Source organism: Eleutherodactylus coqui, chromosome 12 (genome assembly GCF_035609145.1).
Source record: "Eleutherodactylus coqui strain aEleCoq1 chromosome 12, aEleCoq1.hap1, whole genome shotgun sequence".
NCBI lineage: Eukaryota > Metazoa > Chordata > Amphibia > Anura > Eleutherodactylidae > Eleutherodactylus > Eleutherodactylus coqui.
Window position 1 is genome coordinate 125,668,864 of NC_089848.1, and position 23,124 is coordinate 125,691,987.

The following is a 23,124-nucleotide window of genomic DNA, read 5'->3' on the forward strand; positions in this document are numbered from 1 at the left end:
CATAGGGGAACAGGATCTCTTCTTCTCTCTGAGCTGGTGTGTGCATACTCTGCTATGTTGTCTCCATACACTGCACACATAGCAGCACAGGATCTTGTCTTCTTCTCCGTCTCTGAGCTGATGGGTGTAGACTGCTGCTATGATGTCTAGATACACTGCATACATAGGAGTACATTATCTCTTCTCTCTGAGCTGGTGGGTGTAGACTGTGGATATGATTTCTCCATACACGGCACACATAGGAGAGCAGGATCTCTTCCTATCTCTGAGCTGGTGGGTGCAGACTGCTGCTATGATGTCTAGATACACTGCATACATAGGAGAACAGGATCTCTTCTTCTCTCTGAGCTGGTGGGTGTAGACTGTGGATATTATTTCTCCATACACGGCACACATAGGAGAGCAGGATCTCTTCCTATCCCTGAGCTGGTGGGTGTAGACTGCTGCTATGATGTCTAGATACACTGCATACATAGGAGAACAGGATCTCTTCTTCTCCCTGAGCTGGTGGGTGTAGACTGCTGCTATGATGTCTCCACACACTGCACACATAGGAGAGCAGGATCTCTTCCTATCCCTGAGCTGGTGGGTGTAGACTGCTGCTATGACGTCTAGATACACTGCATACATAGGAGAACAGGATCTCTTCTTCTCTCTGAGCTGGTGTGCATATACTCTGCTATGTTGTCTCCATACACTGCATACATAGTAGCACAGGATCTTGTCTTCTTCTGTGTCTCTGAGCTGGTGGGTGTAGACTGCTGCTATGATGTCTCCATACACTGCACACATAGGAGAGCAGGATCTTGTCTTCTTCTCCATCTCTAAGCTGGTGCAAGTGGACTCTGCTATGATGTCCTCTATACACTGCACACATAGGAGAGCAGGAGCTCATCTCTATCTCTGAGCTGGTGGATGTAGACTGTTATATATTTAGTGTTTGGACATAACATGAGTGGTGATCCTTCTCCTCATCTCTCTGCAGTGCACCCCCTGAACCACCAGCAGCATTAGGACATTACACAGCAGTACTGAGCAGTGTACATGTGAATCCAACATTGGGGTGAGATAAAACGCTTACTAGAAGCTGCATGTCTGGGAGTCTTACTGCTTCTGTCTCCATTCAGTAGCTCCCTCCATTCCCCCATTATAAACTTCTACGGGCAGCATGAGACACCTCTCTTCTCTACCTGTTCTTTGTGTTGTTATTTTGGTTACTGCAGTCGGAGTTCACAAGACAATAGGCAGTGGATAGAAAATTAGAAGTCATCGTTTCCTCTTAGTGGGCAGCACATTAGAGGGATTTTCAGTGCAAAGAAGGGCATTTTAGGTAAATAAAATTATATGCAATTTTAGCTAGTTATCACACTGCTATCATAGAAGCAGAAATTGGTTGAAAAGTTGATGACCTTTTAAAGTGGTTGTCCATGACTTTTGATATTGATGACCTTTGCTCAGAATAGGTCATCAATAGAAGATTAGTGAAGGTCCACCACTGGGGATCACGGCTAATCAGCCGATTCCCAGCACCTTTGTATGGACAGTGCTGGAAGCAGATAGCTCTGTCCATATTGCAGTGGCCCGGGTTGGTACTGCAGGCACAGCCTTCATTTCCAGAGCGGCAGACAACCGCCAATCAGCTCTTGATGACATATCCTAAGAAAGGGGTAGCAATAGAAAATTCCCAAAAGTCTCGGACCACACCTTTAAGATTACTGATAACACAATGACCCATCTTATGTTCTGCAAGCAGGTAACAGCCCGTACTGCTAAATCTTACATCAACCCCAAGGGCAAAACATATCTCAGCTTACCTTGACTGTCCCCCGAGTCGGGCGTCACGGCTTTGGTACTATTGTAGCAGAACGCCTGGATGCTGTTGAGCTTCAGCACAGAAGCCTTTTGCTTCACCTTCTCTACTTTGTTGGCTATTTTATCCATTGCGATGACTTCTCCCTATAAAAGGGGGACAGAAGAGACGTCTCCGCGGTGATGAAAATGTTATATATGTTTATACATAGAAACTTACAATCCATTCCAAATGAAGTGCTGAACTATCTAGATGCACCAATAGCTGTCTACTAGGCGTTAGTTGCTTTTTTAACCCCTTCCTGTCATACATATGGCTATATACGCCCTAACTACACATACCCCGTGTAGTTAAGCCGTCCACAGCATATGCTTCATATGGAGCGCTATACTGTATCAGGGATCAAACGATCACCTATTCAAGTTCCCATATGGTGACTAATAACAAGTAAAAAAAAAATAAAGATTTTATAATTAATATAAAAAATAATAAAAGTAATAAAAAACCTTTTCACATAAACTAAATAAATAAAATTTAAAAACCGTTGTTATCGCTGCATCCATAAAGGTCCAATTTATTAAAATATCATATTACTAGTCCTGCATTATTGACTGTCAGGAAAAAAAAATGCACTGCTTTGGTCACCAAGAAAACCCCTGGTCTCCAACCCGCAATTTGAAGCTTCTATGTGGAGGGGCCCCCTATTCTGGAATTTCCATCCTTCCCAATGCCCGGCTTACAGGATGTGATGATGAGCTCGAGTCTGAGGCCTCTGGTGGATTTCATTGAGGAGGAGGACCTCAGCGCGGTTCGTGGTTGCAATACTTCCAACGAAGGAGCTTTGTGGGGTCCATGATGCCCTGGGTGAATTTTGCTGGTCCCCTCACACCATTCGAGCAGATCTGTATGTCCCAGACCTCTCAGAGACATGTGATATCCAACCTATACGAGCTGATGCTGACTCGGAGATGGAAGCCCAGATGCCTCCATACATAGAGGCATGGGAGAGGGAACCTAATCGGAGCTTTCCGCGGGAGGATTGGGAGAGAGCCTGGGTTCTGTATTATAAAATGTCATCAGCTTGTAAACTACAGGACTTAAACTTTAAAATCCTATCCCAGTGGTACAGGAACCATACCAGCTACACAGATGTAACAATAGGTGGAACATGTCCCACATCTGGTGGAGCTGCCCTACGGTGGCTGCCCTGTGGATGAAGGTCTACAATCGTATCTGCGTGACAAGAGGAAAATTAACTATAAAGATCGCCCGGCTCTCAATCCTCTCAGGTCCCATCAAAAAGACTACAAGGGGCCTTTTGAGATTCTTCATTCTAGCAACCAGAAGAATTATTCCTAAACTGTGGAGGTCGCCATCTACGCCTCCATCGAGGGCGATGTGGGTGGAGGAGCTGAATGACCTAATGAGGGAAGAAGAGAGTGATGCCCACGACGAGATCTGTAGAACGTGGCAGGTCTGGATCGGAGGGATTTAAGACGTGGGTGGATACTGGACAGATCTAAGATGTGATCCAGGCGTATGCGGCCACAGCTCGGCCTGGGCATTACTCTCCTAAGGAGCATACGCTGATGTTCCAGTCCACCCCCCTTCACCAATCTGCTTCCTGCTGTCTCCCTGTCCTTTGAAAATGTCTTGTGTCTCCAATTTTGCTACTTGTATGTAAGTTATTTTTGTATTGTTGTTTTTTGTTTCAGTTTTTTCTTGTTCTTTGTCTTTTCTTTTTTCCTTCATTACATATTATATTCATACAGGCGCCCATTGTGCTCACAGGGCCGAAGAACTATCATATTGCAATATAAGCGAGCTTAGGCATATAACAGCAAGGAAAAACTTTGAGTAAAAAACTTTTGAACGAAAAAGTCAACCCCTCACAGAGCCCCGTGGGCAGGGGGGGGGGGGGGATATATATATATAGCTGGAAGCCCTTTGTCTTTGTTTAAAAAAAGGTATTTTAGTTTTTAAAGCATTACCAACTTGCCCGTTTCTTTCTATAATATCGCGGTGATCATACTGACCCCTGTCCCACTCAGTAGTTCTTAAAAGTCTTCCAATACATAATGCGGCACATTAAATGGTAGCATTGATAAAAGCCAAGCCCTCGTGTAAGTATGTCACTGGAGGAAGAAGAAGTTATGATGTCTTGAAAGCTTAAATACTAGAACTGCAGAACTGGCCGGGACGCAGCAATAACTGCTGGTCATTAAAGGGTTAATGAAAGTACTCTGCCTCTACAGAGTTTAAATATTGCTACTTTCTCAGCCCCCATCTACTAGCCCGTTGACCCTGTCATATCGGTCCCAAGCCCGGATAGATGGAGAGGGGTGGAGAAAGCAATTTCAAACTACTCCACCGCTACTGCCGAAACACTTCATGGGTTCCAGCCGGACAAGGAAGCATGGAGAATGATGATCCATAAAGTGACCAAACGGATAATCACCACTTTAACAGTTCATCGTGGCGTAGATTCCACCGGGTGATGACATCCTTCTGCAGGAATATCGGCCCCCGCGGACAGGAAGCTTCTTGTAGTTGCTGCAGATTAGATGGCGGTGCTGACATGTTCTGACCGGCTGACAGGAAGGGGTCAGCGATTCATGCTGCTTGTGCCAAATTCTGACCTTCCATCAGCAACAGAAATCTGGCACCATGTGACCAGGAGAGGTTTTTCCGCTGCTCAGTGATACATTTTTTGCGCTCGGTTGCCCGCTGGAGTCTTGCCTTTCCATTTCTCTTAGAACTGGTCATCTGCTGTTATAGCCGTCCGTGCTAAGGAGCGATGAGTTGGAGCTCCAGCGGTGCATTCAGCTGCAGTTTGCCTGACTGTGTAGCGCCTGTTGGTCAGAACGATTCCTGACATCCTCCTGTGACTCCTTTCTGCGATGAATGGTTTCTGGCCAACATTTCCACATCAATAACAAAGTCAAAACTCCGATTCAGCTGTGAGACCCAAGCGGCTTTCAGCTAAACTAGTGTTAAGAGGGACAATTAAAGACACCTAACGCCGTTCCTGCCATGACGCAGAACGCCACTCACTGCCTGCACCCAGAAGTGCTACCGATTGCATTTCCGCATCACCTGACCAGTGGGGTCAGGTGATGCACAAGAGGGCTTAGTAGCGCTTTGGTGAGTTGAAGGGGGTGTAAAAGCAGTGAATGGCGCTCTTCGCCATGGCAGGAACGGTAATAGCGATCCTTAAACACTAGCTGGACTCACAGCTGATTCAGAACCAAAATCCGCATCAGTGGTGTTTGATTTTGACTCCGTTTCTGGTGCGCAAATGCTGATGGTTTTGGTGCGGATCGGCAACACTTCCGCTACGTGTGAACGCACCCTTGGACAGCTTTCTAAAGAGTGCGCAGCCAGGCGACTTCTCCGCAGCTCATGGATATAAGACAACACCGCAAGGTACAAGTACTGCGGGGCTTGAGGAAAGAAAAAAAAGCCACAATGACAAATAAAGGCGTCTTACAAGCAAAGAGTAATATGTCCTGAAATCCTGAATCAGGTGCGGCCAGCAAATAGTTAAGTGCGTCCCCCCAGACACTGAATAATGTACATTTACCTCATTACAGGCCGCGCCGCGGAGACACAACATGGATGAAATTAATACCGCAAAACAATAAGGAGCCGCCGTGCAGCCAGGAAAATGTTAATTGCTGTTTTTCATAAGGATATAATCACCACAAATAAACTCTGCTAATTATTTAGTGCGCAGCTTCAGCGAACCGCGGGGATCACGGGCGGTGGAGGTGTGCGGAGGCAAATTACTACATTAGCATGGGAACATGCGCCGGATTCAGTCGCCGTGTATGTAAAACAGCGAATAAATTATCAGGTTATCCTCAAAGTGGGCGCAACAAGGGTCCGCATGAAGCGGCGCAAGAAGCCCCAACGATGGCTGATAGGACCAGTGAGCGCCAGCGGAATAAGGGGGGAGTCAAAGTATGGCGACATTCACGGCCAAATCCGCGATAAGTGAGCGTCCCAGCAGTCCTATGGAGAGGTGATGAATTGTGGGAAGACCCCTTTAAAAGGAGTTCACTATATAAACTGAATGGCCACTTTATTAGAGCGCCCAGCCCGTTCCCAATTGGAGCTCCCTGTATGAAAATTCTCCCTGTGACCCGGGTGGGCGGCATAAAATCACGGGACAAGTTTTCCGTGGATCAGTTTCCGGCGATCTGAGCGACTGCCAATGAGCCCAGGTCATCGGTGCCAGACTAGCCAGGGTTGGGATTTCAATGCCAACCGTGGGGAGTTTTTTTCATGTAACAGTGTGGAGAGTATACCAAGAATGGCAGGACTGAGGAAAAACATCCAGCAAAAGGGGATCCTGTGGATGAAAACAACTCATCTCCAAAAGGGGTCGGAGGAGGATGTCAGGAATCGTTCTGATGATGAGGCCCTGCACAGTCAGGGGCAGCCAAATACAACTCTGGTGCTCCAACTAATACGTCCAAATGCACCATTCCTTCGCTCGGATGGGCTATAGCAACAGACGACCATTTCCAGCACCATTATGTTTAAGAGAAACTGAAAGATGAGACTCCGCGGGGGAAAACAGCGCAAAAATTGTATCTCTGAGCAGTGGTAAAAAAAAAATCACCTGGTCAGATGGAATCAGATTTCTGATGGGAAGCTAGAATTTGGCACAAGCAGCAGGTATTGATGACCCCTTCCTGTCAGCTGATCAGAACATGTCAGCACCTCCATCTAATTTGTGGCAACTACAAGTAGCTTCCTGTCCGCAGGGGCCGATATTCCTGCAGAACAATCTCATCACCCGGTGGAATCTACGCCACGATGAATCACTGCAGTTCTGCAGGACAAAGGAGTCCAGAAAAGAAGCATCTCACCTTCTTGCCGCTGTCAAATGCTCGTATATGTTCTGTGCATGGTGCAGGTATATATATATACACACACACACTCACACCCTCCACTCGGTGCCGCTGGTTACACTTTGCTTACAACAGGCTTATTTGGAGGAATATGGATGTATGCAGAGTAAATGTTACAGCTGCTTTATTAGGAAATAGCGCTTAGTGACACAAAGAAGGACGCGCTTCGAGTCAATCCAATCTTGTTCACCCCTAAAATCAGCGTCGTTCATTTACATATTAAAATCTAATCAAAAACAACTTTCATTAACCAATTAATTAACTGACTTCATTCCTCCCAGAAGAAGCATCACAGCGTACATCGATAATGACAACTACAATCTTGAAATATGGATAGGACTTGTTATTAGAGATGAGGGAGCGGACTGGCTAAGGGCAACTACTGGATCGGGCATTGCCCTTAGCCGAGTACCTGCCCGCTCGGCAGAGAAGGTTCAGCTGCTGGCGCGGGTGACAGGTGAGTTGCAGCAGTGAGCAGGGGGGAGCGGGGGGAGCAGGGTGAGAGAGATCTCCCCTCGGTTCCTCCCTGCCGGGCAGGCACTCGCTGAGGGCAATGCTCGCTCATCTCTAGCTGATAATAATTCTCTCTATATAATAACATTCATAAAGAATCATTCCGTTCTATAATCCACCAGCATCGTGTGAGAGAATGAAAGCCATGGCGATTATCACATATACAATGTGTAAGAAATCCTGACCAAGTGTGCATAAAGACCTGGAACCACAAATACAGTCTAATTAATATATATATCAGGAATCTTACGAATCATTTCAGAAATAACGATCAAAGAATATTGGAGGTTATAGAGAAATGCTGCAACAGTCGTATAATGAATTCATGGAAAAACAACAGAATCACAGAAAGGAACGCAAAAAACCCAAATCTGTGATTGCCACTTGCTTAAATAAAATCTATAGGATATGTTAGCAAAAAAAATAGATCTATTTATTAAAATTTTTTACAATTTTTTCTTCCTTTTCCTTTCTTTTTCTCTTTAATATATATACGTTCCTTCCCTCGGGGACCCGTGTATCCAGAGTCATGATCCAGTATCCCTCTCTAACAGCACTGAGCGCTCCACCTGTAATTTGCGTTTATTGGAGATTGTATCGATACCATAATAAACCATTCTATCGGTCTCACCCGCATGTTTTTCCAAAAAATGTCCTGTGACTCCTGAATGATTAATGGTTATTATTAGTAATACGAGTCCTTAGTTTAGGGATAGAACATCCAACATGATGTCACATTCCGTACATGTGACTATATACACCGCATAGCAGAGTTACAGTTTATATACTCTGATATTATAGGTTCTTGTATTAGAGCCATTACTGAACTCGCTGCACTTCCCAGCATGTGGCCATGTGCTGCATTTAGAAAAGCCCTTATATGACAGCCGGTCTTTTCTGTTTTTCCAATTGGAGTGGAATAAACTTGGTGATGGCAGATCATGGGGATTCCTACTTCTTCTGGCCACTACCGCGACTCCCTGGTTAAAGGGGTTTTGTCATTTTAAAAAAATTATCTAAACTTACCTGTTCCTTCCCTGCCTGTCTCCTTATCACATCTTCTCCTGGTTCAGCTTCTCCAGTGCCCCACGTCAGCTCACTGCAGGCTGGGCCCAGCTTGTTATGAAGGCTGCTTTATCACAAACTCCTTCCGGCTGGGTCAGTGAAGGTCACATCCCTGTGCTGCAGCTTCACTGCCTAGGAAGGAATTGTAATCTATTTCAGAGACAGCTCGCATGAACAATCTCTGAAGAAGATAGGCAGTCCCCCTGCTGGCCTGTGAGCTGTGATGTAACATACATTGGTTGGCAGGCAGAAGACTGCCAACCAAATGTACGTAACCTCACAGGAAGGAGAAGAATCGGGCAGCTGGGGGTGAAGTGACCCCCTGGACTGCAGGAGACAGGAGAAGATAAGGGAGGTGAAGATCTGGTAAGTAAACTGATGGGGGAGGAATAGATAAGTAGAGCATTTTTCTTTTTTAGTGACAGAACCCCTTTAAGGATTTCGTTTTTTCGATTGGAGTGGAATAAACTTGGTGATCGCCGATCATGGAGATTTCTACTACTTCTGGCCACTACCGCGACTCCCTGGTTAAGGACTTCGTTAGTAATTCTATCTTGGCAGAGTACTGGAAGGAATGTATAAAATAAACCTCTGAAGGCCTAGAATTCTCTGTTACATGGAGTAGAAAGCACCAGCCGTTCTGAATTGGTTATTCCTAGTTTTATTCTCCCATAATAATTCCTCCGTAGTTCTTATTTTCATTTTGAACGATGACTTTTCTAACTGATTACTGCTGTAACCGATTCCTTCAATCTGGTAATAATATCTTTTATTAATTAGACTGTATTTGTGGTTCCAGGTCTTTAGGCACACTTGGTCAGGATTTCTTACACATTGTATATGTGATATTCGTCATGACTTTCATTCTCTCACACAATGCTGGTGGATTATAGAACGGAATGATTCTTCATGAATGTTATTATATATTAACGAGTCCTATCCATAGTTCCTTATGTAGTTTTCATTATCGATGTACGCTGTGATGCTGTTTCTGGGAGGAATGAAGTCAGTTAATTAAGGGGTTAATGAAACAGTTGTTTTTAATTAGATTTTAATATGTAAATGACGACGCTGATTTTAGAGGTGAACGAGATTGGATTGACTCGAAGCGCGTCCTTCTTTGTGTCATTAAGCGCTATTTCCTAATAAAGCAGTTGTAACATATACTCTGGATACGTCCATATTCCTCCGAATAAGCCTGTTGTAAGCCAACGCGCTACTAGATGGGGTCTCCGATAAAGTGGCCGTTCATCGCACATACGTGAACGCATACATCCCACAGAGTAATAACTCCTCCCCCTTCATACTTCCCATCACTCCTACGGTAATTGGGATTACTCCATTCTAACTTTTGGATTTGGACATGTTCTCCTTACAGCGGAGATTACCTGGTCATTCATTAGAGCGGCGATGTGAGTGGTCTTTCCTCCAGGAGCAGCGCACATATCCAACACCCGTTCACCAGGTTGAGGGTTTAAGACATGGCTAACGACAGCGGACGGTAAATTCTAGGGATAAAAAAATATATTACTGTCCAATAATCCACCTCCCCCGCTGATGTCCGCTATTAGCCGAACTAGCCCCTCCCGTTTTATGTATAAATGGTAATTTATACCTGTATGAAACTTCTTAGTAGCATCCTCTTAACTCCTAGAAGCCTGCAGTTCACCCTCCCTGGCTTTCGGGGCTCTGTAACTGCTGAGACCCTTCCTCAGTCCCTCAGAGTCATATATAGTAAATGGTAGGCAGGGAGGAGGGGGATGCAGCTGCAATTTCTCTCCCTGCTAACATATGGTTGGGACTGCTGCCATGTAAATGTTCCCACAGCTTATCCATCGGACCTCATTCTCTGCCAAACTCTCTTAGGGAAGGAGTTCCTCATTGGTTAGCCTCCATTTAAAGGGGTTGTCCCGCGCCGAAACAGTTTTGTTTTTTTTCAATAGCCCCCCCCCGTTCGGCACGAGACAAACCCGATGCAGGGGTTTAAAAAAAAAAACCGGATAGTACTTACCCGAATGCCCGCGCTCCGGTGACTTCTTACTTACCTTGCGAAGATGGCCGCCGGGATCTTCACCCTCGGTGGACCGCAGGTCTTCTGTGCGGTCCATTGCCGATTCCAGCCTCCTGATTGGCTGGAATCGGCACACGTGACGGGGCGGAGCTACGAGGAGCCGCTCTCCAGCACAAGCGGCCCCATTCAGAAGAAAGAAGACCGGACTGCGCAAGCGCGTCTAATCGGGCGATTAGACGCTGAAAATTAGACGGCACCATGGAGACGAGGACGCCAGCAACGGAACAGGTAAGTGAATAACTTCTGTATGGCTCATAATTAATGCACAATGTATATTACAAAGTGCATTAATATGGCCATACAGAAGTGTATACCCCAACTTTGTTTCGCGGGACAACCCCTTTAAGTATTTCTGGCTTCTGCAGTCTGGTTGCTGGTGATCAATCCACTATTCCATGTTCTAGTACATTGTAGTTTGTTCTTGTCAGTTCCATCTCGTTTCCTAGCCTCTGGCTTTGTCTGCTCATTCCCTGTTTATATGTGCCTAGCCTTGGTTCATTATTCAGCCTACTCGGTTGGTCCTAGTGCCCCCTGTTCTCAGGGACAGTATTTCAGACAGTATCATCAGTAGGGGTAACTGACAGATGCTCATGGACAGTGGTTCCTGGCATTAGGGTCAGTGGCAGGGAAAGACAAACGGAGAGCTAACAGTGTGCATCAAGCAGTCATGGAAGCAGTGCGGCCATCTTGGTTTATCCTAGATTGGACACTCACTTTAAATGCATTTAGGAATTACCTGTAAGAATATGTATCCAGGAAGGACATTGTCAAAAGATGGACTTAAGTACACGGGTTCTGTCATTCGGATGCCTTTTCCCCTATAAAAGAGAAGGAGGGGTAACAACAATTCTACATGTTGAGCTATTTTGTCATGAACTCATATATGCAAAATTAAGGCTCAACAGACAACATGGCTCCTGCCACGTTACTGACCACATGCGGCCATAGCAACGTGTTCCAAAACAACCCTTTGACATAATAGTGGAGAGTTCTCAACACTCAATGCAAGAGAAAGGGGCAGAAGTTACCGATACCAACCAATCAGGCTTCTAGTTTAATTTTGCTGGAGTCTGACTAGTTGCTACAGAAAGTTGAGCCACTTCATTAATTTCTTTATCCCTAATTCTATATGTATTAGTAACAGACGCATTTCCCTTTAAGCGTACTTGAGTTTTCAACAAGTTTTCTAATATACCCCAGGTCCTCTTTACCCTCATTTGCTGCTGTTTGCACCCATTTTTTATGTCTGTAAGTTCTTTTTTTTTTTAATGGTCTTCTCTATTTTTTGTTGTTTTGCAACAAACCTAACATTCTGCCAGTAGTTCACTGCCCTGTACTTCCTTGCCCTTACTTCCCATGCTGCACTGCATTGTCTCTAGTCCAATCAGCAAGGAGACAGTGTCTGAATGCCCACCCCTCTGCTCTCCCAGTATGATTCAGACATTTAGGCCTCCTTCCCACGAGCGTGACGGGCTCCGCCGCGTAATATTCCGCTGCGAAGCCCGTCACGGCGCCCCCCAGAGCCCCTATACTTACCTGCGGGAGATAGCGTGAAATCGCTTCCCCGCCCACCGCCGCCGCGTCACCGCCCGTCACCGCCGCGTCACCAGCCGTGTCACGTGCACGGCCGGCCGTGTCACGTGACGCGGCCGGCCGCGTCATATGGCGTCATATGACGCGCGGCGATGGGCGGGAAAGCGTTTTTTCACGCTATCTCCTGCTGGTTACAGCGGGAGATAGCGTGAACGGACGGCTTCCATTGACTGCAATGGAAGCCGTCAGTGCGTACAGCCCGTCCTCACCCGCAGAAAATAGAGCATGCTGCGGGTGAGGACGGGAGAAATCGCGGTGCGTAATTCCGCGGTGGAATTACGCATCGTGAGCATTGTGCTATTAGGTTCAATAGAACCTAATAGCTGCGGGCAACGCAGCGGATTTTCGCCGCGAATTACGCGGCGGAAATCCGTTCGTGGGAAGGAGGCCTTAGAGACATTCTGGACAAATTGTTAGTAAACCCACTACAATGTGTGCACACAGACAAACACCCACACACTGTGACAGCAGGAGAGGCAGAGACTGTGGAGATCCTTATCACAATGTCTGCAGATCTGTCAGCCTGCAGCCTGTAAGTGCACAGGAGCTGCCTGTGAAGATACCCCCCCCCCCCCTTCCCCCTTGTTACTACAGAAGCTCTGTAGCTAATGCCAGACAGTGGCTTGCAGAGATAGTGGAAGGGAGACCCCTAGTGGCAGCTACTTCAAACGTGATTTACAGTGAGAAAGTAATCAATTTTTGAATGCAAGTATATTACAGAAATGATGAGACTGACACAAGCCGGTAGGTGAGCAGAAGTTGTCTGAAAAGTTAGTGCCCCCTTGTCTGAGATACAGTATAGTTTCATCTGGATTTTTATCCTATTTTGCCACTAATATAATTCTGCTTCCCCATTGTTATGGGTAACGGTTAATGCTATTGATTAGGTAGATTTATGGGTTTCCTGTGCTCCCACTTCACAACGCAGCAATGTGGGGGCCGAGTTTGATCCTGTAGTCCTACAGGTAATGTATGAAGCTTCGTACGTCACATTTTCTGACAGAGAATGGGGACTGATTTTCAAATTTGGAACTCTTGGGCATTTTTGCATCCCGCTGGCAACTTTTCTAAAAGGGGGTGAGGCTTATGGGAAAGGGGGCGGGGCCTGGTGGATTATCTAGAATTCACACGAAAAAAAATGGAGGTAACGTATAGAGGAAATCCACGTCAGCTTGAGAAGACCCAGATTTCAGTCTGGTCAACGATGTGTCAAGTTGATTATGAAGCGCGTGTTAATAAACGTGGCGCACTTCACTCCGTCAGTAATTCTTCCCCTGTGAAGCTTTTACCTCTTCAGGAATCGTAAGTCGACCTCCGGATTCTATCTGAATATTTTTGTGACTGTTGTGGGATTGGACCTTCCTACATAAAGGCCGCGGTTCCGCCTGGAAACGGTTTACGACATAGTGAGCGACGACCACTGCTACGACATTCTTGCGGTGACTTACTTTATCGGGCTGTTCGAGCAAAAGATTTCTGAACGACTCAACTCCGAAATTCCATTTCCGACAAAAACTTTAGTTCCATCAAACTCCGTGGCGCCGCGCTTACATCGGGCTTCGACGTCAGAGTACACCGAGACCTCGTCCCCCACCTTCATCCCTGTAGGTGACCATAGATAAGGATTAGAAGGACATTAACCCCTTCCTGCCGCAGCTCTAGTTTGTTTTCATTTTCTCCTCCACAATTTCACAAAACCCATTGATCCCTCTGGTGACAGATCTACATGAGGGCTTGTTTTATGCGGCACCACTTGTATTTTTCAATGGTACTATTTAACATACCACGTCATGTATTTGGGGAACTTTGTCATTGTTCGGGGTGTTTATGGCGATCAGTGCGGTAAAAATGAAGTTAGCTTTTTTCTGTGGGATGAGGGCAATACCAAATTTATACAGGGAGGTTTTTTTAATGTACTTATAAAATACCATCTTTTTGCCACCATAACCTGTTAATTTTTCCCTTTGTCGCAGCTGTGAGAACTTATGTTTTGTAGGGCGGCCGGCAGATTTTTATTGGTACCATTGTGGGATACAGAGGACTCTTTAATTGCTTTTCATTTAATCTCTTTTTGGAGATGGGGTGACCAAAAACAATCCGAAATTCTGACGAGGCTTTTTTTTTTTCCTGACGGCGTTCACCGTGCGGAAATTAATAAAATATTATTTTCATTAATCAGACCTTCATAGACACGGTGATATTGGGTTATTTATTTATTTTATTTTTTGATGCACAAGGATTTTTTTTATTTTATTCTTCCCTTTTTTTTAGTCCCCATAGGGGATTTGAACTGGCAATCGTGTGATCGCCTATACAATATACTGCAATACTTCAATATTCCAGTAGGCTTATGTTGTACTTTTACAGACCTCTATTCATGGTAGGACTGTGAACCTTCACAAGGCCCAGGCTACCAAGAAAAGAGGTCCATTCAGAGGGCGTCCCTGCTTTCTGTTAGATCATTTAACCCCTTGAGTGACACGCCCGGAAATTTTTCGGGACGAGCTCCACTGCCGATAGTGATATAGCCCGGAAGATTTCGGGCTATATCTGATCTCGGAAAACCTCTGATCTCTGCTGTGTTAACCCCTTACATGCTGCAGTCTATGTGACTGCAGCATGCAAAGGGCTGTCACTGCAGCATGTAAAGGGCTGTCACCATCAGACCCCCGGAAAGTGATCAGGGGGTCCTGATGGGTCCCTGTGGAAGTCCTCTAAAGGGACAAAAAAAAAGTAAACAAATTATTTAAAAAAATGTAAAAATAAAAACACTTGTCTCCCTTTACTTTGTAAAAAATGTGAAATACAATCACACATGTGGTGTCCGTGCGTCGTAATGACCAGAGAAGGAAGTTGGCACATTATTTAACCCCTTAATGACATGGCCCCTTTTTTTCTTTTTTCCACATTTCTTTTTTTCCTCCCCGAAACATAACAAACTGTATAAACTCGGTATCACCGGAATTGTGTGACTCAGAGAATAACGTTATTACGTCATCACATTATTTATTCTACACGTTGAACGCCGTAAAAATGAAATTCAAAAAACAAAATGGCAGAATTTCTTTTTTTTCCCCCAATCTCCGTACAAATGTTTTTACAAAAGTTATGCAATACATTATATACACCCAAAAATGATGCCATGAAAAAGTACAACTTGTCCCACAAAAAACAAGCCCTCATATGGCCATGTCAATGGAAAAATGAACAAGTTATGGCTCTTGGAACGCGACTGCAAAATTAGTTGAAATTCAATGATTAGATTATTTAAAAAACCTGCCCTGGTGGGTCTGACAGGGTGGTAGGAAACCTGCCACTCAAGGGGTTAAATGCTATTGTTCGCATTGACAGTGGCATCTAAATGGTTAAAGGCTGGGATTGGCGCAGTGTTGTCTCTGATCCTGGTCGTTGCAGTAGTGGCTCATCGCCCTCTTTCTATGGAGAGCGCATGTACAGATGGGACAAATCTAACCTTGATTCTGATTGCAGGGCGCAGAAAGCTATCTTATCTTAACCCATTAAAAAGCTATTGTCTTAAAGGAGATGTCTCGAGGAAGCAGTGAATTTTTTTTTTTGCCCAGTCCCCCTAATTAAGCATACATTACTAAGCCCCCCTGTAAATGACTTTTCTAGCTGGTTTCTACTTACAGTTCCAGCAACTTATAAAAATTTTCCCAAGATGGCCGCCGGCTCTTTTCCCTTCGCTTGCTGTAGCCCGACGTGCGCGCTCCCAAGACGCTACCAGCTGTGTCTCCCTGACAACCAGACGCCCCGCAGCCGCCGACCGGACCCCTGGATTCAACGCGGCCGACCACGGCACACAGTCACCCACCGCCAGGCAGCAGGTAACCGGCGCAGCCCCCCCCGGCCCAGCGACAGCCCCCCACGGCCCAGCGACAGCCTCCCCCGGCCCAGCGACAGCCCCCCCCGGCCCAGCGACAGCCCCCCCCCCCGGCCCAGCGACAGCCCCCCCCGGCCCAGCGACAGCCCCCCCCGGCCCAGCGACAGTTCCCCCGGCCCAGCGACAGTTCCCCCGGCCCAGCGACAGCCCCCCCCCGGCCCAGCGACAGTTCCCCTGGCCTAGCGACAGCCCCCCCCAGCCCAGCGACAGTTCCCCTGGCCTAGCGACAGCCCCCCCCCGGCCCAGCGACAGTTCCCCCGGCCCAGCAACAGTTCCCCTGGCCCAGCGACAGCCCCCCCCCCCCGGCCTAGCGACAGCCCCCCCCCGGCCTAGCGACAGCCCCCCCCCGGCCTAGCGACAGCCCCCCCCCCGGCCTAGCGACAGCCCCCCCCCCCGGCCTAGCGACAGGCCCCCCCCGGCCTAGCGACAGCCCCCCCCGGCCCAGCGACAGCCCCCCCCGGCCCAGCGACAGCCCCCCCCGGCCCAGCGACAGCCCCCCCCCGGCCCAGCGACAGCCCCCCCCGGCCCAGCGGCAGCCCCCCCGGCCCAGCGGCAGCCCCCCCGGCCCATCATTTACCTGGACGGCTGGGCGGCTTCTCGGCTGGGCTGCTGGGCTGGGCTTCTCGGCTGGGCGGCTCTGCACCTTCCTCTAACAGAGGATGGTACAGAATGGCCGCTCCAGCGCGCTCCCGAGCAGTGACAGCTCGTCTGCGCATGCGCAGAAGAGCTGTAGCGGGGAGCACACTGAAGCGGCTCGTGCTGAAAGGAGAAGAACGGACTGCGCAAGCGCGTCTAAAAAAGCAAGCTGCCAGCGAATTTAGACGGAACCATGGAGACGAGGACGCTAGCAACGGAGCAGGTAAGTGGAATAACTTCTGTATGGCTCATAATTAATGCACGATGTACATTACAAAGTGCATTAATATGGCCATACGGAAGTGTATAGACCCACTTGCTGCCGCGGGACAACCCCTTTAAGGGCTCATGTCCACGGGCAAAATGTGATTTAAAATCCGCAGCGGATCTCCCGCGCGCGGATCCGCACCCCATAGGGATGCATTGACCACCCGCGGGTAGATAAATACCCGCGGATCGTCAATAAAAGGCATTTAAAAAAAAATGGAGCATGAAAAAATCTGGACCATGCTCCATTTTCATGCGGGTCTCCCGCGGGGACGGCTCCCGCGGGCTTCTATTGAAGCCTATGGAAGCCGTCCGGATCCGCGGGAGACCTAAAATAGGAATTTAAAGCATTTACTCACCCGCAGCGGACCGCGAAGCTCTGCTCTTCCTCACGGCCGCATCTCCCTTGCTTCGGCTCGGCGGATGTGCCCGGCGCATGCGCGCGGCACGTCGACGAGGTGCCGGCGACGTGCCGCCGGCGTCAGGAATTCATCCGCCGGCCGAAAATGAAGATCCGGCCGTGAGGAACAGCTGACCTTCCCCGCACGCTACGGATAGGTAAATGCTTTTAAATTTCTATTTTCAGCGCTCATGTCCGCGGGGCAGGAGGGACCCGCTGCAGATTCTACATGGAGAATCTGCAGCGGATCTGATTTTCCCCGTGGACATGAGGCCTAAGTGTTCTTTTAACACAACAGACCACATTGTAAAGCAATTTAAAGTGTAAATAAAGCACGGTGACAGCAGGGCAGACTATGCCATCATGTCACATTAAGAACCCTTCGGTTTGCTCGGCCATTGAATTCTTGCAGGCAGGACATCCTGTATGGGACCCTCTTGGCAGCAAATGCACTTATTGCTTGATGTGATTGGTGGGCAGACTGATGCCGCACTCCATCGATGACAGCCTGGCAGGTGGAGAGACATCCTATAAGGTGCCGCCTTCTTTGTTAGCATTGGGGCTTCTTACATTTTGGGGACTCAATAGTGTCATAATATTTCTATGTACCAACAGGTCCTCACATTTAGAGGCAGACAGAATCCCAGCAGAGTAAACATGGGCCCCTCGGAGGACGGCGTTGCCACATTGCGCTCCGACAATCACTTGTACTGGATGTTGCTTCAGTGATCTCCTGCAGATAACAGCAGAAATACTAGTTATATCTTCCATATTAGGTAGTAACATTCCCCTTCTAATCTATCTAAAGACATAAGCATGCTTAAAACTACTTGAACATCCTACCGAAACAGGGAATGATAAGCTGTCTGCGTGTCTATAGAGGCTACCTAATAAAGTCCTGTGATCACAGCAGCAGCTAATAAAGTCCTGTGATCACAGCAGCATCTGCACCTATTCAAACAAGTAGGTTTTGGTGTATTAGAGGCAAGAAAGTGGCAACTGTAATGTGGGCTAGCAGGCTTCTACAAACAGTGACAAGGTTGCAGCATCTAACATGCCAGACATTTATAGCAACTCCGTGAACAAAGGTACCTTTACACGGGGCGATAATTGCTGGAAATAGCGAATTCGGGTGATAGTCATTCAGTGTACACATGACCACCGACAGGCACTGAGCGAGAAATCACTCACCTGTCGGAGTCACTTGATTTTTCACCTAAAAACCAAGGGATTGTAGGCTCGCATAGATCGGCAGTCGTTTATCTGTGAACGACTTCCTGTTTGCGGTGAGTGGATATGGGTGGTTGGAAGAGATCTCTGTCTGTTCTGCCTCCATTCTCTGAACGACTATCGCTCCTGAATGATAGGACTTCCCTATTAGACCCCCTGACGTTGCAGCGCCGCGGCTCCGGGGCTCTCTGCCGGGGGGCCATTACTAAACTGGAAGACTGACATCCAGTCAGCAGATCTGATTGCTGCAGCAAATTACTGGCTTTAATGGTCTCACTAGTAATTGACCGCAGCGGTCAGTCCTGCAGCACAGTAATGCTACAACCAGCAGGAAGCGCAGGAGTGGCAGCACTGCAACATCAGGGCAGCTAATAGGCAAGCAATACTATTGTTCCTGATCCCAACCCCTTCAATACAGTGTGAGGGTTATGAACATATTAATTTATATATGTATGTATCTTTGATATACGTTTCCGGAGGCTTTAGGCCTAAATTGTACACTCTATTCTGTGTCCTATGAAAAGCTCTGATAAATGCTTGTACATTTAGGTTAGTACTTAATTACATTAAGTAGAGGTGTAATCTTAAATGTCCATCATGTCTCCAAGATCTTGTTAATCTCGTTACAATGATCAAAGGATAATGGAATGCTTCGATCATTAACTGCTGTCTAGGGCATGTGATTAAAATGTAGATTGTGATAAAGAATCAAGGTACTAGACAGTCAGTCTACATTCCAACAAAAGAAGCCATGTTTATTGAGAAAACGCAATTATTCACCACCTTAGTACTTTGACCTCAGTATAACAGATTGAACTTTGTAACACTAGCCTTTGCACTGATACGCCTACTGATACTCCTTCTATTTTTTTGTATAAGAAATGACAATGTACAGAATAAACTCAGATTGCTTCTAGACACAGGCCTGATCTCTGTGTTTCATTGCTTTCTCACGGCGGCCGCCATAACCACCTCTGATTTGGAGCCTCACAGCATATTGACGGAACATTGAATTCCACAACAACAGTAAAACATGAATGAGGCGTGGTAATGTGCACAGACACGTACAGTACCTGACAGGTCACTCACCTTGGCCCAACCACCGGAATTAACAAGAGGTTATTAAGTTGATGATGTTCATAAATAGGGATGACGACGCTCGGGAACTGCTGCAAAGTAACAGAAGGAGTATCACTAACAGCCGCTCATGTAGAAAGCTAGACCGAAGGGTTAAATATGTAGAAATACCCCAAACGCATGTAAACTACCCCGATGCGGCCGCGTTCTGCGAATTGCATATGACTCCAAATAAACGTTTGTGGCACAACGAATATATGTCTAGTGGATGGTCCCTCTACAGCCGGCGCACACGACCGTACGGTAACACGCAGCGCAAGAATCACAGCGTTTAACTGGTGGTAACACAATCAACAATCGCCGTAAACAGGCAGACTAAGGATTGACCACAGGTTGTCAATGGGATGAGATCTGAGGAGTTTCCAGACCACGGACCCAAAATGCCAATGTTTTGTTTATTGAAGCACTTTATTATCACTTTTGCCTCGTGTCATGGTGCTCTATCATGCTGGAAAAAGCGCTGTTCATCACCAGATTGCCCCGGGCATGGTTGGGAGCAGTTGCCCCGGGCATGGTTGGGAGGAGTTGCCCCGGGCATGGTTGGGAGAAGGCATCTGCACGCACTACGAAGCGAGGGCTTTTGGAGGGCGGCCTAGTGTCAAGAAGGGCAGCAAAGAAGCCACTGCTGTGCAAGAAAAACATCAAGGACAGACTGACATTCTTCAGGAAGTACATCTAGGAGCAACGTCTATCAACCATCCAGGAGGGATCTGGTGAAGAACAATGCTTTTCCAGCATGATGGAGCACCATGACACAAGGCAAAAGTGATAACGAAGGGGCTCGGTGAACAAAACATTGGCATTTTGGATCCGTGGTCAGGATATCCTCAGATCTCATCCCATTGAGAACCTGCGGCCAATCCTCAAAAAGCAGGTGGACAAACAAAAACCTATAAATTGTGATAAACTCCAAGCACTGATCAGGAAGAACGGGTTGTTATTAGTCAGGATTTGGCCCAGAAGCTGATATCCAGCCTACTGGGGCGAAGAGCAGAAGACTTGAAATAAGGGTCAACACTGTAAATCTTGAGTCTTTGTCTAAACTTGATATATTTGTCAATAAAAGTTTAAAAACTTATGAAATGCTTATAACTGCCCTCCAGTAACCATAGAAACATCTGACTAGGGCCTCCCGTCCCCAGGCGATATTTCACTGCGTTACCCACGGTGATAATCCACATGCGGGTAATGAACGCTTTCCGTAGGATAACCATGGAAAGCACAGCCCGATGTACACGAGCGGAAAATCACAGCGACTTTCCGCTCACGTAAAAAATCCGCAGCGTGTCGTGATTCTCCTAGAATCGTAGAAAATGGCGGTGACATAGTGTTATCCCGCGGCGGTATATCGCCATGCCCGCCGACAGCAGGTCTAAAAGAACTAAAGGGACTGAAGCAGCAAACTTTGTGAAAACCAACATTTGTGACCGTCTTAGAACATTTGGCCACGACTGCAGTCCTGTTAGCCTCACCCGCTGCCCATTAGATGCCTTGCACAGCGTAGGAGCGGGGAGGTTTTATTAGTCAGGGTCTCGGAATGTTTAACCCCTTATGTCCGACCTAGAAAACAAATAAAAAGCTGACAACGTGAATGCGGGGAACGTGACTGCTACACTGCGGCTTACAGCTCTGAAGCAGCTTAATCCTTTGCACTCTCAAGTCACCTCTTAATTGATGCTGGAACATGAAAGCCCAACGTTAGAGCGCACAAAGGAGCCGTGCCGCTCTCTATATAGAGACGTGTTCAGGAACAAGCGGGGCCCCCCAGCGACACAGGAACACTGTATACTAAACCCCCAACGTCCGCAGGAAACACAAAGCTCATCGATTTCAGAAAGTACAAGGCTGAATAAACTATATAAAGGGCGATTCAAAAATCAGGGCCACCCGGAATATCTTCTAAATGAAAGAGATACCAGTAGGAAACTTTGTAGAACTCTAAGATGGGTGGGAGAAAACTTCCTGGCGCTATGGTGGTGCTGCGGAATAAGTTAGCGCTCTGCAAATAAAGATTATTATTATCCTGGGTTCAGCCCAAGAAACTTTAATGGGAAGGAGGCCTGGGATACATGATGTGAGGGTAGGACTTCATCAGACATTGAGAGGTGCAGTGACTTCTTCAATACCAGCAACCATTTTCGAGTTATGGTTGAGGTCACGTTGGGTCTAAATAAAGTTGTTATGTAGGATTTTGTGTATGGAAATCACTAACCGCACGTCCTTTCAGGTATCAGAAGATGTCGATAACAATCCAGGACAGAACTGGGAACATCCTGGTCGGTGACAGAAGTTTACGTGACGGAGTCGGGGCTTCTAATTAAGAACACCCAGGAAGACGGCAGTGAGCACACGAACCGTCAGGAAACCGACTTAGCAGTTCAGGGGAACCCGAGAACCGGTGGTCCCAGTCATGTTTCCGATCCCCCGGTGTCGACAGCTGTGCTAGTCCACAGAAGAGCACCAGGCCACGGCCACTGCAGCATGCTGTGAGCCGACCAAATGTCGTTAGGATCCTCAAGACACAAAACTGACACCCAAACAAACGACCAAACACACTGCAATGGGGTATGAGTCAAATCGTACACATTTCTGGACACTGTGCCCCCCATAGTAGTCACTGCAGTGCTCTCTTCTCCTTTCCAGTGCTCACAGCAAAATTGGCCTTCTTCCCCAATAGTCACAGCCCTACCTCCCTCATCTCCCCAGTAGTCACAGCCCTACCTCCCTCATCTCCCCAGTAGTCACAGCCCTACCTCCCTCATCTCCCCCAGTAGTCACAGCCCTACCTCCCTCATCTCCCCCAGTAGTCACAGCCCTACCTCCCTCATCTCCCTCAGTAGTCACAGCCCTACCTCCCTCATCTCCCCCAGTAGTCACAGCCCTACCTCCCTCATCTCCCCCAGTAGTCAAAGCCCTACCTCCCTCATCTCCCCCAGTAGTCACAGCCCTACCTCCCTCATCTCCCCCAGTAGTCACAGCCCTACCTCCCTCATCTCCCCCAGTAGTCACAGCCCTACCTCCCTCATCTCCCCCAGTAGTCACAGCCCTACCTCCCTCATCTCCCCCAGTAGTCACAGCCCTACCTCCCTCATCTCCCCCAGTAGTCACAGCCCTACCTCCCTCATCTCCCCCAGTAGTCACAGCCCTACCTTCCTCATCTCCCCCAGTAGTCACAGCCCTACCTCCCTCATCTCCCCCAGTAGTCAAAGCCCTACCTCCCTCATCTCCCCCAGTAGTCACAGCCCTACCTCCCTCATCTCCCCCAGTAGTCACAGCCCTACCTCCCTCATCTCCCTCAGTAGTCACAGCCCTACCTCCCTCATCTCCCCCAGTAGTCACAGCCCTACCTCCCTCATCTCCCCCAGTAGTCACAGCCCTACCTCCCTCATCTCCCCCAGTAGTCACAGCCCTACCTCCCTCATCTCCCCCAGTAGTCACAGCCCTACCTCCCTCATCTCCCCCAGTAGTCACAGCCCTACCTCCCTCATCTCCCCCAGTAGTCACAGCCCTACCTCCCTCATCTCCCCCAGTAGTCACAGCCCTACCTCCCTCATCTCCCCCAGTAGTCACAGCCCTACCTCC

General features: G+C 47.7%; 1 protein-coding gene across 5 annotated transcripts in view; it reads right to left on the reverse strand.

Annotated features, from left to right (window-relative positions):
• NSUN6 (NOP2/Sun RNA methyltransferase 6) overlaps positions 1-23,124 on the reverse strand; it is a 37,506-nt gene that overhangs the window by 7,340 nt on the left and 7,042 nt on the right. For all 5 annotated transcript variants that reach the window (XM_066585708.1, XM_066585706.1, XM_066585705.1 and 2 more), the window contains exons 4-9: positions 19,495-19,574; positions 17,799-17,908; positions 13,420-13,573; positions 11,115-11,196; positions 9,696-9,815; positions 1,815-1,956 (exon numbers count right to left, since the gene is read on the reverse strand). In XM_066585708.1, the coding sequence (XP_066441805.1) occupies positions 1,815-1,956; positions 9,696-9,815; positions 11,115-11,196; positions 13,420-13,573; positions 17,799-17,908; positions 19,495-19,574 (688 nt within the window). The remainder of the gene's footprint in view (positions 1-1,814; positions 1,957-9,695; positions 9,816-11,114; positions 11,197-13,419; positions 13,574-17,798; positions 17,909-19,494; positions 19,575-23,124) is intronic.